General features: G+C 38.3%; 2 protein-coding genes across 2 annotated transcripts in view; one reads left to right on the top strand and one right to left on the bottom strand.

Moving 5' to 3' along the window:
- Positions 1-10,251: 10,251 nt before the first annotated feature.
- LOC306734792 (tripartite motif-containing protein 16-like) overlaps positions 10,252-13,813 on the bottom strand; it is a gene marked incomplete at its 5' end in the record, with an annotated part of 34,608 nt that continues 31,046 nt past the window's right edge. Inside the window, one exon of the mRNA XM_079216182.1 lies at positions 10,252-12,296. Within this exon, the coding sequence (XP_079072308.1) occupies positions 10,726-12,296 (1,571 nt within the window). The 3' untranslated portion in view covers positions 10,252-10,725. The remainder of the gene's footprint in view (positions 12,297-13,813) is intronic.
- Positions 12,541-13,813, top strand: part of LOC306733814 (palmitoyltransferase ZDHHC3-like) — a gene marked incomplete at both ends in the record, with an annotated part of 5,968 nt that continues 4,695 nt past the window's right edge. The window contains 2 exons of the mRNA XM_079215120.1: positions 12,541-12,608; positions 13,709-13,797. Coding sequence (XP_079071246.1) covers positions 12,541-12,608; positions 13,709-13,797 — 157 coding nt within the window. The remainder of the gene's footprint in view (positions 12,609-13,708; positions 13,798-13,813) is intronic.

Raw genomic sequence — 13,813 nt, 5'->3', positions numbered from 1 at the left:
GTTCATTTTACATTTCTATTTTTGCAATATTTATTTATTATCATATTTGTAGAATTTTAAACACAAATAACTTGCAGTCAAAACAAATATCAAGAAGTTGCCCACCCAATGTAATGTGTATAGATTTCACCAAACAATAAACAAATATATTAAATGTTAAGTCATTTACTATCGTTGTATATATCCTTAAAACAATATTTAAAATACTAAAGTTAAAAGATGATCGTTGCATGACTGAATTGTAGATATCATAGAGATCATGCAATACAGGAAATCACTGTTTCTTTTTGTTTCAAACTGTAGAAACCTTTTTGCCTTTTCCATCTTTTGAATTATTGAACAGTATGTGAAGATGTTCAGGATTGTTTGATCAGACTAATAACAATAACTCTAGTCAAATGTACTCTATGAACTAAAAAAGGGCACGTATGTCTACTGGATTTAAAATATTTCTTTCCTGCTGAAGAAGTAACTGACAACAAACATAAACGGGTCCCTTTTTTCTTCTTTCCTAGTCTTCCGATGAATGTGGAAATGTAAAGACTGTGGTACTTCTGTTTCACGAAGATCGGAGCTTCTTAAACATTATAAGCTAGAACACCGACATTATGGCCGCCGCCATTCCTATCCGTGCATCCATTTGAACTGTCCATGCACCTGCAAGACCTGGAATGCACTTTTGAGCCACTTGTCAAGATGTCATCAGCAATCCTCACAAACGGAACTGACCACCTTTAAATGTCTCTTATGCAATTACTGTGAACTTTCTAATTTAAAAGACTATTTTCAACATATAGCACAGCATCTAAAAAACAGTGAAACAGTTGTTTGTGTTTTTCAAGGGTGTTCATACAAAACAAATATTTATGGTTCGTTTCGAACTCACAGAAGCAGAAATCATAAGGATTGTTCAGTAAATGACTTAAAGCCAGGCATACTTGAAAAACAGGAGTCAAGTTTAAGTCTTTCTGTTGAAGGTAATAATTCCGACAGTATTCAGATTGATAGTGTTGGTACTGAGCCTTCAGATGATTTAAGTACAAATGATTTAGGTGACTCTAGTTTTAATGTTCAGGATTTAAACGACTTATCATATAATGTTGAGCTCAAAGTTGCTTCTCTCTTACTGAAGCTAGAACATAATTATCTTGTGTCTAGAGTGGCTGTTGATGAACTTTTGCAAGAGTTTGACTATTTAATAAGGACCGCTTCTGTCCCTCTTGTCCATCAAACCATAGCTCAGCACTTAGAAAATGATAACTTTCAAGTAGATAAAACGGTTCTGCAAGAACTAGCATTAACCCTTTGTAAGTCAAATCCTTTTGCAGCCTGTTTTAGTGGTCACGGCCCACTTTCCACTGCTTGGAAGCGGGAAAAATACTACAAAAAACATTTTAATGTTGTAGAACCAATAGAATGTCTACTTGATTTCAAAAGCAGAAAATCCTTTCAGTACATTTCCATACTTAAGTCTTTACAGCAGATCCTAAGTTGTCAAACTGTTCTGGATAAAGCAATCAATTTGAAATCTCCCCATCAAGTTCAATCTGATGAAATTCAGTACAAATCCTTTTATGATAGTATTATTTACAAATATAATTTGCAATTGTCAAAGGAGTGTGCCATTTCGCTTATTTTGTATGTAGATGATTTTGAAATCTGTAATCCACTGGGCACCTCCAGAAAAAAACACAAAATCTTTGGGGTGTATTGGGTATTGGGGAACTTACCTAATAGTTTTCACTCATCACTGTCTAATATATATTTAGCTGCACTTATTCATAGTGAGGATGTTAAGTGCTATGGTTATGACAGTGTATTGAAGCCCTTATTAGATGATCTTACTATATTAGAACAACAAGGACTATTTATTGCCAAATTGGGGAAAACTTTGAAAGGCTTTGTCCATTGTGTCGTAGCTGACAATCTTGGGGCCCACAGTATTGCCGGTTTCTTGGAAAAATTTTCAGGTAAATATGTTTGCAGATTTTGTACAGCAGAAAATGTAGACATTCAAACAAAAGAAGTCAATTCAGGAGCATTTTGTGTGAGAACTGAGGACATTCATGTTTCTCATCTGAAAGCTATTGAAGAAAAATCCTTGGTTAATTATTTCGGTGTAAAAAGGAAGTGTGTGCTGTCAGAACATCTGTCATATTTTAATGTGACGCAGAGTTTTCCCCCTGATATAGCTCATGATCTCTTTGAAGGCATTATCTCCGTAGAGCTTGCGCTATGTCTTACTGTGTTAATTTCCCAAAAATATTTTCCATTGGGTGATTTAAATGAAGCCATAACAACGTTTCCATTTAAGTGGACTGATAAGACAAATCGTCCTCATCGTGTGCCAATCACCTATGCCACAAAAAGAACAATTGGAGGAAACGCACACGAGAATTGGAGCCTACTGAGATTTCTTCCTGTCTTGGTCGGAACCAGAGTTCCTTCAAACGAACCAGCATGGCAGGTCCTTTGTGAATTGAAGGACATTGTGGAACTTGCTGTTGCACCTTTTCACACTGAGGAATCTATTTCTTATCTTGACTTCAAGATTTCTGAACACAGGACAGTATTCAAAGAAGTTTTCCCCCATGAAAAAATTCGGCCGAAACATCATTACTTGGAGCATTATCTACAATTGATACGCCAGTTTGGCCCCCTTGTTGCACTATGGACTATGAGATTTGAATCAAAACATAGCTTCTTCAAAAGGGTAATCCGTCATACAAACTGTTACAAAAATGTACTGTACTCATTAGCGCAAAGGCACCAATTTCAGACTGCATATAATCTGTACACGTGTAGATTTGCAAAGCAATCTTTGGAGGTTACTGATGTTTCAACACTTCCCCTTGATGTTATCAATGAAGATATTGCACTTGCAGTGAAACTGAAACACCCACATATGGACAATGTGAACCTGGCAAAAAACGTATCCTACAGTGGCTTCAACTATAGGATTGGAATGGTGGTAGCCCATGGGTCGCTGGCTGGACTTCCAGAGTTTTGGGAAATTGTCCACATGATTGTTCTACAAGAGGAACTCATTTTCATTCTCAAAAAAATGGATGCCTGGTACCTGGAACATTATCGAGCTTATGGCTTGGTCATATCTAGTCCTAAAGAACTACGGCTTGTTGGGGTGGATGAACTGACAGATCCCTATCCTTTGGCTTACTACATAGTTGGTGGACAGCGCCTCATCTCGCTGAAGAGATACATTCATGCATAAGGTTGTATATTAATGAATTTGTGAAGATGAATTAGATGTTATGGCCAATGTTATGACACTAATATTACTGTTTTTATTCTTTTTTTTAATAGATCCTTTTGGATGGGCTGACATGGCAGGGAAAAGGCCAGCCAAGTTGCTAGTTATCCTGAATTCTGATGACACCAGGAAGCTAATTCTGCCTGATGGCATTCCAGAGACAATGGAGCAGCTTTTGAATGAAGTCAGGAAACAGTGTGAGTTAAATGGAACTTTTAGACTGCAGTACAAAGACAGAGACTTTGGAGATGCACTCGTGAATTTGACATCAACTGCAGAACTTGAGGATTTGGCAACTGTCAAGGTCATCCCAATAATTGATGATTGCAGCGAAGGATTTGATATCACTGCCTCTAATGAGTCAGTGTGTACCCAATCAGATGACACAGAGCTCCTGTCCTCACCCTCCAGCACTGTCTCTACAAGAACTCAGTTGTGGCCAAGAGTGTTTCCAATACCAACATTCTCTTACGAAACTGAATTACAGTTAGAAACAGGAAATGCAGTGCATAAGTCAAACATGACAAGATTGTCAATGAATTCTAAATTAAAGTCAGATATCCTGGAAAAAGTAGCTGAAGAGATGTTTAAGTACAAAGCCTACCCAACAGATGCTGACTTCAGTGACGTGGCCCAAGCACTAATCAAGAAGCACCCATGCCTCTCTGAGACTGGTTCATTCAACGGTTGCTATGGGTGGAAGCAGCGCCTGAAAACTAAAATGGGCAACTACCGTACTCAGCTGAAGGGCATCGGATGTTCTGAACTGCGTGTAAATTCATTCAAGTCCAAAGCCCCAAGAGATGCATTGCCAGCAAAGAATGTCAAGAAACCTAAGAGAGGAGAGGCCAACCACATTCCTGACATTCCTACTGGAGAGACCTCAAACAAATTGGAAAATGAGAGACTGTCACTTTTAAGTGAGGTGAAGAAGAGAAACAATCGTACAGTGATAAAGTCGAAAATGGACAAGACTTTTTCAGTGCGAAGACAAGAAATTGTGGAAAAGGAATTGGGAGTGGAAGAGTTGAAAGAGAGATGGCCTGCATTGTTCTCAGTGGATGAGGTATGTGACTTTTTCAGTGGTGGCTTGTAAAGTAAACAATATTTTCTTCTATTATAAGAAACCTACTAAAAAACTCACCACATCTGCAATGCATCACGTAATGTTTTATACCATTTGCATGTGCTTTTTTTTTTTAAAGATCAATGCTGAATTTACAAGAATTACAACTGTGCCACTTCAACCGCGCTTCCTCGCTGCCTTGGACAAGCACTACGGCAGACTGATGGAGATCTTCAAAAAAAAAGGGAGGAGTTATCGGAGAGAAAACCCAGAACATACTGAAAGTTCTTGATCACGTATGTACTTGCTTTGTTTCTGTTCACCGATGCACTACCTTAATCGTTTTAGTTTCAAAGATCTTTTAAATGGTTTGCTCAGAGTATGTGTACATTAGGGTCTTGCAAAAAGTGCAATATTGCTATTGACCATCCGACCGCATGTCAAGTGAGTGTGGCACATTTCATTTTTATTTAATTTATTTTTTTCATTATCGAGAGTTGGAAAAAAAATTAGCGCAACAAAAAAGCCAACAATGTACCTAATACTAGTACCTAAAATAGTTTATTTACATAGCACTTAAATCTGGATCTTCTGAGCAATATCAAAATATCAACAAAAAAAAACAATCTGCATTTTCACTATTGAGTCGATAATCAGGGGAAATTCCTTAATCGCCCTAAATCACTATTACTGTAACTCCAAGTGCCCATTTTATGCATTGTATAGTGTTGCGTCTACCGTGAATTGTTCAAATTGGACAGCATCATTTTGCATTTTTATAATTTTGTGTGTTTGTGCTTTCACCTAGAGCTTTGAGGTGAATCTAAAAAGAGTGTGTCTGCTTAAGTGCCTGATTGTGTACCTTGGGGAAGATGGGGACAACCTTATCAAGGACTATCTGGTAAGTAGTTTTGCTTTAAACATTAAATTAGGGCTGGGCGGTATACCGGTTTTAATTTCCCGTATGATATGAATTTTTCATAGCTGTAACAACTGCTGTCGCTCTTAACAGGCAGCAAAATATATTGTTCACCGCCGAGGACACAGCGGTCGGAGCTGTGGTACATCAGAAACTGGTTTCATCAGAATAACTTTTTTAATAAGTGTTTTGTCTTTTATCAGGTTGTTCAGAAGGATGACGCTTGGTCCCAGCTTCAGAAGTGCAAAATGGCAGTGTTTGTCTTCAGGGAGGAGGAGGAGGATTGCCTCCAGCCGCCACACGACATTGGAGTTGTGATCGATGGTGTGGAGGTCCTTAATGGTCTGCAATCAGTAGCGCATGCATGTGCCATGTTGCTTGGGCTCATTTATGCTCTGAACCTGAGCTATCCAGGTGAACTCAAACACACTTTTGATGCTCTGCAAAAAATCTTCATGGAGATAGAAGCCAAAAAGATGACCCGGCGAGTGTGCACTCTGAGTCTTAAACTCTAAATATTGTTGTGCATGTTTAACCCTTTGTTATGCACAAAAGGTTTATCCCTTGTTAGCACTTCATAATAAGTGCACACTATTTAGCATTAGTATAGCAATGACAAACAATGAATTCATCATTTCTAAAGCATTATTCCAACATGAATACTCATTAGTAACTCGTTCATAAACACAGTTCTAAATGTTTCATTAAGCTTGGGTTTCATACTTTATGAATGATAGATTCCCCATTTGTAAATGAAGTATTCAGGACTTTTATATGATTAATAAGATACTTTGTAAAGTGTTAGTAAATGATACACAATACTTAATTTACAAATGGGGAATCCATCATTTATAAAGTATAAAACCCAAGCTTATTAATCAAGAATGAAACATTTATAACTGTGTTTAGGAATGAGTTACTAAGAGTATTCATGTTCATGTTGGAATAATGTTTTATAAATGATGAATTCAGTGTTTATTCATGCTTTACTAATGCTAAATAGTATTATAAAGTGCTACCCTTCTTTGTTATTGCATCTCTCATGTTAAAGGACGGATGTAAAAAACCCACTGTAATGGTGTTTAAATTGTCATGTTTAAATGGAGCCATATTGTAATTGTATTGTCCATGTTAAGATGTATGTAGATCTTTTGAAGTCTATATATTTTTGTTATAGTTATTTTTATATAAGACTATTTTTTTCAAATTAAAAAATAAAGTTGTTTTAATGAAAAACAAGCAAACATGGTTTATGGTCTTTATAATTACTTGTTATACTTTGTGTGAATGTAATTTTTTAACTTTATATTTAATCAACATTTTAGCTTTCAACCAAATCAAATGTGTAACAAAGTTAGAGTGTTTTAAATACTTTTGTGTGAAGTAAAATCTTTGCTTTCATGTAATAGAAAATATGAGGTTTTTCCAAATTAAAAAATTAAGTTGTACCAAAGTAAAATAATTGTCTTTATACTAAATACAACTTTTAATTTGTATGAATGTAATTTTTTTGCTTTATATTTAATCAACATTTTAGGTTTCAACCAAATCAAATATATCATTTGAGAGAAACTAATAAATGTATGTGTAACAAAATTAGAGTGTTTTAAATACTTTTGTGTAAAGTAAAATCTTTGCTTTCATGTAATAGAAAATATGAGGTTTTTCCAAAATAAAAAATTAAGTTGTACCAAAGTAAAATAATTGTCTTTATACTAAATACAACTTTTAATTTGTATGAATGTAATTTTTTTACTTCATATTTAATCAAAATGTCCAGTTTCAACCAAATCAAAAATATAATTTGAGAAAAACTAATAAATTTACTTGTAACAAATTAGAGTAATTTTTTTAGGTTAGTCCAAAGTATCATTTTTTTCAGTGTATGAAGAATAGGGCCCAGAGCAGTTCTTAAATAACACATGAGAGGTTTAAGAGAAGTTGTCAAAATAATGATACTAAATGTGTTGTGTTTTATTATATAACAATACATTCATTAAGTGTATGTTGGAAAGATTGTTACTGGACGCTGTTGTAAAGTCATCAATCAGGACATTATTGCAAGAAGAAGCAGAGTCAGAAAATACAACATGTTAACTTTAATAATTGCAATTTCAAGTCTTCTCTCCTCAAGACAGCATGCATTTAACAGAAAACTGTTTTCCTCCAACATTGTCATAGAAGACAAATCATGAATAAAAACATTTGTTCTTATAAAGTAATTTTGGGGCATTGATTACACAGATGATCATTTATCATGAACGTGCACCAATTCCTGATCATGTGACTTTCATCAAGTTGAAACGATCACTTTAACACATAATTGTTCCTTCATTAGGTCCATTATCTGAACACATATAATCCAACAATTACTTAATGTGTATATATATTAATATATATATATATATATATATATATATATATATATATATATATATATATATATATATATATATATATGTCTGTTGTATGTGTCCACACAAGAGCTAAACATCCCACCTGTCCTCAGCATGAGTTCTCAGTTCGACCACAAGGGGGCACAACAGACTTTCAGACAGACTTTGAATACTACTGTTTATTTACTAAGTCCCTGTTATGACTGGTGAACCAAAGGGGAAAAAACACAGGACTCAAACGCACGACCCAGACAGCAGCATTAGGTGGAAGATATATACTAATATACTGTATATTGATAATGTATACATGAAAAACTTGAAAGTTCATGACCTGGAGATTGCCCCACCTCTCAGGGACAACCCTTCATATTCAGTCACATGTGACGTTGAAGACCGTTCCATAAAAATAGGAAATTACACTCCCAAGTCAAATCCACACGCAAAGAAAGAAAAAAAACGCAGAATTGTAAAGAGAAGTTGATTTGTCCATATTGTTATAAATAAATGCTTTCTAAGACATTATGATTTGTTTTTGCCCTCATTGTAATTTTATTAAAAGTGTTACTTACTGTGTTAACAAAGCGAATACCTACAACTGTATTCAGGATGACAGTAACTCTTCATGTGCGAACTGTATTTGTTTTATGTTTTGTCCTAACTTTTCCCGGTGGTCCTGAATGCAACACCCAAATGGGAAGTGCACTCTCAGTGAAGGAGGATCTCCACGGGGCGTCTGTCTGAGGATCCGGATCACGTTTCTGAAGTGTTCACGTCCACTCCGATGAGAAGGAAACATCCGTTCCGTGTGTTCCGGTGATGAATCCTCGCGTTTATCTGGTCGCCACTCTGCTGATTTGTTTTACTGATTACGCTCACATACTTTTACTGAAGGAACTTTTTACTGCAGCTTGAGCATTTTTTACAGTGTGGCATTAGTACTTTTACTGAAGTAAAGTATCTAAATACTTCTTCCAGATATGTAAAGGGTTAAAGTCTGAAAATGGGCCCAATGTATTTAAAAACCTTCCATCAAAACACGTCCTTTATTTAGAAGCAGAGTTACGTAACAGGTCAGACTTGAACCCTCAATCACTCAGAAATCTCTGAAGTGAAGCGTGATGTGAGTTTGTGTCACACTTTGGTTTTAAATATGCAGTGTTGGAATCTAGTTTACGCCTACCAGAGGGGAGGAGTTGGAACAGCTTGTGTCCAGGGTGTGAGAGGTCTGCAGTGATCTTTCCAGCCCGCTTCCTGTCTCAGGAGGTGTACAAGTCCAGGATGGAGGGCAGGCTGCAACCAATAGTTCTCTCTGCAGACTTGACTATCCGCTGTAGTCTGTCTCTGTCCTGTCTGGTGGCCGATCCAAACCACACAGTGATGGAAGAGCAGAGGACAGACTGGATGATGGAGTAAAACAGGATCAGCAGGTTGAACTTCCTGAGCTGGCACAGGAAGTACAGCCTCTGCTGGGCCTTTTTCTGGATGGTGTTGATGTTGGCGGTCCACTTCAAGTCCCGGGAGATTGTGGATCCCAGAACCTGAAGGACTCCACTGCAGACACAGGGCTGTTGTGCATGAAAACACTGAGTCTGTTAAAAAGGCTGAAGTTATACAAATATTATGTGTGTTGTACTACCTCATGTCCTTAAGATGCACTTTTTGGTTTTTAATTGAGTGCAAAAGGGAATGTTTATTAAAAAAAGATGTGTGTTGGCATACTGTGATATTGTGTACTTTCTCAGGTTCAAACTGCACCACATCATTAAATTAATTTGAGAAGTTGAAAATGTTCCTTACATTGGATCTCAGCTTGTCATGAAGGGGTCAAGGTGGGTCCTGCAGCCAGACCAGTAGAACCACTGCCCCAGACCAGTGGAACCACTGCCCCAGACCAGTGGAACCACTGCCCCAGACCAGTAGAACCACTGCCCCAGACCAGTTGAACCACTGCCCCAGACCAGTTCAACCTTTGCCCCAGACCAGTTGAACCACTGCCCCAGACCAGTAGAACCACTGCCCCAGACCAGTTGAACCACTGCCCCAGACCAGTTGAACCACTGCCCCAGACCACATGCATGTCTTTATTTGCTCACAATTACTTGTTGGACCAGTTATGTCTTTCTCAACTGTGACAAAAAAGCTTTAAAGAAAGTTAATATAATAACAACGTGCGTTTGATCTTTGTCTTTGTTATTTTCTTCTGTTTTAAGTTTGATCTTTATAATTGTATATTTATTATAATTTAGTAATGTGGGTTTCTTAACCCTAAATTAAATGGACTTCTGTCATAGTAACAGAGAAATTTGCTTCCATATATTTTTACATTCATATAAATGCATGTACAATATTTGTACACTTGAATAAACAATAATCTGATACAAAGACAGTTAACATGATGCTGGGAGGAGTTAAATGTCTACAGTGTTACAGTTACAACCCTTTGAGGACGACCATGATGCTGATGAGGCCCGGGGTGAAAATGAGTTTGACACCCCTGATGTAAACCTTCAGTTTGTTCACATCCCATCAGTAAAGTCTGTTAAATTAGTTTCCCCTGAATCTCACTTATGTAAAATAATAGTGAATGACTTCCTTATTGATTATGATCATGATACTTTATTTTATAATACAACATAGTACATCATTTGTATGTTGATTCAGACAACAACAACATTTAGTCTCACACATATAAAGATAGAATACTTTACAGGAAGTGGTGAGAATAAAATATCTAGGATAAAGAAGCTCTGGTGCTTTCTCTCTTTAAGACCCATGCAGAGGAAGAGACACAACAACAAATACATCAACAACAATATTCATCAAACATTTAGAGATCAGAGAAGTTTACATTTTCCTGCAGAGAAATATGAGTTCAGGTCAACAAAGATGACCATGAGCAGTGAGAGCCTCCACGACTAAACAGACACAGGAAGGAGCTCAAACATCTACACAACAATAATGAGAACACGTCAAAGCACCGCCCACAATGTTTGATTGACAGGTGAAGAGAAATCAGCTCTCGAACAATAACATCAGTTTAAGAATTAAAACACATAATTGAACCTGCTGTCCCTTAAATCACTTCTGTCTGTTTGAGTTGACAGAACTCAGCAGTGGCTCCATAATAATAATAAATCCCAACTCCAGCATAGAGAGGCTGAGTGAATGAGGTCTGGACTCTGTGGAGGAGAGTCATGGTTTCAGAGACGCTGTAGAAGGACAGAACACCTGCTGTGTGATCCAGGTACACTCCTACTCTGGAGGACGGAGGACCAGAGACGGGAGCTGTGATGCTGTTGTACCGGAATGTAAAACTGTTGTTGTCACAATGTAACGCCCAAGATTTGTCATTGAATCCAAACAGACATTCATTACTGCTCCCTGTTCTGCTGATATTCTTGTATGAGACTGATACATAAACTCTTTCTCCTCTCCACTCCACCTCCCAGTAACAACGTCCAGTCAGACTCTCTCTACTCAGGACCTGACAACAACCAGTGAACCTGTCTGTGTGACTAGAATAAGACTGATGTTTCCTCATTAATGTTGCTTTTCTGTTCCCCTCAGATAATAACAGATGTGTGTTTGCTGTGTTTGGATCCAGAGTGATGTCACGTGAATACCTTAAGAATCCAGCTCTGGTCTTGGGCTCTGCTTGTGACAGTAAAACGTCCACTTCAGTCCCTGCCAGTGAGACGTTTGTCCACTCGTCCCTCAGGACGTCCTGTAGTTTATCTCTGACTTCTGACACAGCCGCCGTCACGTCCTCAAAGTATCTCAGAGGACGGATGTCGATGCCGGTGGAGTCTGTAGACTCACTGAGTGGTGCCAGTGAGGGGTAGTTGTGTAGGAACTGGTTGTGATCCTCTGTGTGTGAGAGCAGCTTCAGCTCAGCGTCCTTCCTCTTCAGCTCAGCGATCTCCTGCTCCAGCTTCTCCTGAAGCTCTTTGACTCGACTCACTTCCCTTTTCTGCTGGGATCTGACCTGCTGCTTCACATCGGAGCTTCTGTTCTCCAGGAGACGGATCAGCTGGGTGAAGATCTTCTCGCTGTCCTCCACCGCTTCATCAGCTGAGAGATTGACGGCCTCCACCTCCTGATGGAGCAGCTTCACGTCCTTCTCTCTGTCCTGGATTCTCTGCTGGATGTTTAGTCGACTCCCCTCCAGCTCTCTCTGCCTCTCGGTCCTTTCTGCTGCAGCTGAGACTGTGTCGTGGCCTTTATGGTCATCCATTAAGCAGAGATAACAGATACACTGCTGATCAGTACGACAGAAGATCTTCATCACCTCATTGTGACGAGAGCAGATGTTCTCCTGGAGCTTCTTGGACGGCTCCACCAGCTTGTGCTTCTTTAATGGAGCCGCTTCATAATGAGGCTGAAGGTGTTTCTCACAATAAGAGGCCAGACACACCAGACAGGACTTGAAGGCCTTCCGTCTCCTCCCAGTGCAGACATCACAGCCCACATCTTCAGGTCCAGCATAGCAGTGATCAGCAGCAGCAGCTTGGAGTCCAGTCTTCTTCAGCTCCTCCACTACATCTGCCAGCATGGTGTTTTTCAGCAGGACAGGCCTCGGTGTGAAGCTCTGCCTACACTGAGGGCAGCTGTGGAGTTTCTTACCGTCCTCTTCGTCCCAGAAGCCTTTAATACAGTTCATGCAGTAGCTGTGTCCACAGGGAATAGCCACCGGATCCTTCAGTAGATCCAGACAGATGGAACAAGAGAAGCTTTCCCGATCCAGCTGAACTCCTTGCTGCGCCATTTCAGCTCTCAGTAGCAACGACTGTCTGAGTTTCACTTCCTGAGAAACGACTCTGCTTTGACTTGATCTGAACAACACGTGATGTTCAGTGAACGGGGCGCGTCAGCTCTATTGCTTCACACCATGTTGGTTACACCCATCTGTAAAGCTGTAGATCTGAAGGGGAGGGAAGAGGACAGAGTCCAGCGGCTGTGTTAGAGAGCAGGGGGAAGAGGGAGGGCTTATCAAGCTGTGGTTCATTCCAGGAAGAGGAGCGGCGCTGTGAATGTGAACTTTGTTTTACTCTTTAAAAAAAATACTTCTGCGAGTGATAAACCAGTATTTCAAGCTTCAATTTGTATGTGTGCAGTTTTATTCCTATTTGAAGAACCCAGCAGAATTAAAGCTTTCACAGCAGTGTGTGTGTGTGTGTGTGTGTGTGTGTGTGTGTGTGTGTGTGTGTGTGTGTGTGTGTGTGTGTGTGTGTGTGTGTTTCTTCTTCGGTCTACTACCGGTCACATACGTCACAGTATCAGGTGTACTTTATGTTGTACTGTCTTCATCTCCACTAACTATCAGGTACTGGACTAAGTACATACTCGAGGTATTTTTTACTTGCTCACTTTGCTACTTCATACTTCTACTCAGTACATTTCAGATACTCTATTGTACTTTTTTACTCCACTACATATATTTTACAACTTTAGTTAATCATAATTCTTAAAGACTAAGAATGTACATAAATATATAGTATAAGATAATTAAATACAATACATTGTTTAAGAATAAACAGGTGGCTAAATTATTACAAATAATAATAATCGTAATTATCATATTTTTTTAATATTAATGATGATAATATTACTATCTTAATTTATCAAATACTTGTCATAGTTTTGATGCATATTTAAAAAATATTTTTTTTTAGTAGTTTAAGTGTTAGTAACAGCCTGTTTATCAAAAATATTAACAAATTAGTGACTCCTGTCAGTTTAGATTCGTCTAAACTTCTGCTTTTTATTCCAATATGAAGCACATAACTCGAGCTGAACACACTCACATACACACACAGTCAATGTTTACACTGATATTAAAACATAAATAATCATAATAGAATACAAACAATAAAATAGACAATAAGAAAGAACCACGAATGCAAAAAAGGAAGCAAGAAAATCTGCTTTCCCGCTGTAGTTAGTCACTTCTGTCGGTTTGATCAGCTGGTTTAGTACATAAATAAATAAATATATATATATATATATGTGTGTGTGTATATGTACTAAACCAGCTGATCTTTGCTTTCATTCTGCAGCGTGTGGTGTACTCTCCACGGATCCGTGTTCAACCTGATTCTGCTGCTGCTGCTGGCCTGCCACGCCAAAGCCGTCTTCTCAGACCCCGGTCAGTAACTAAGAGT

The sequence above is a fragment of the Taurulus bubalis genome (assembly GCF_910589615.1).
Source record: "Taurulus bubalis genome assembly, chromosome: 3".
Lineage (NCBI taxonomy): Eukaryota > Metazoa > Chordata > Actinopteri > Perciformes > Cottidae > Taurulus > Taurulus bubalis.
Note: the sequence above shows the minus strand (reverse complement) of the source record. Positions and strands in the feature narration are given on the sequence as shown.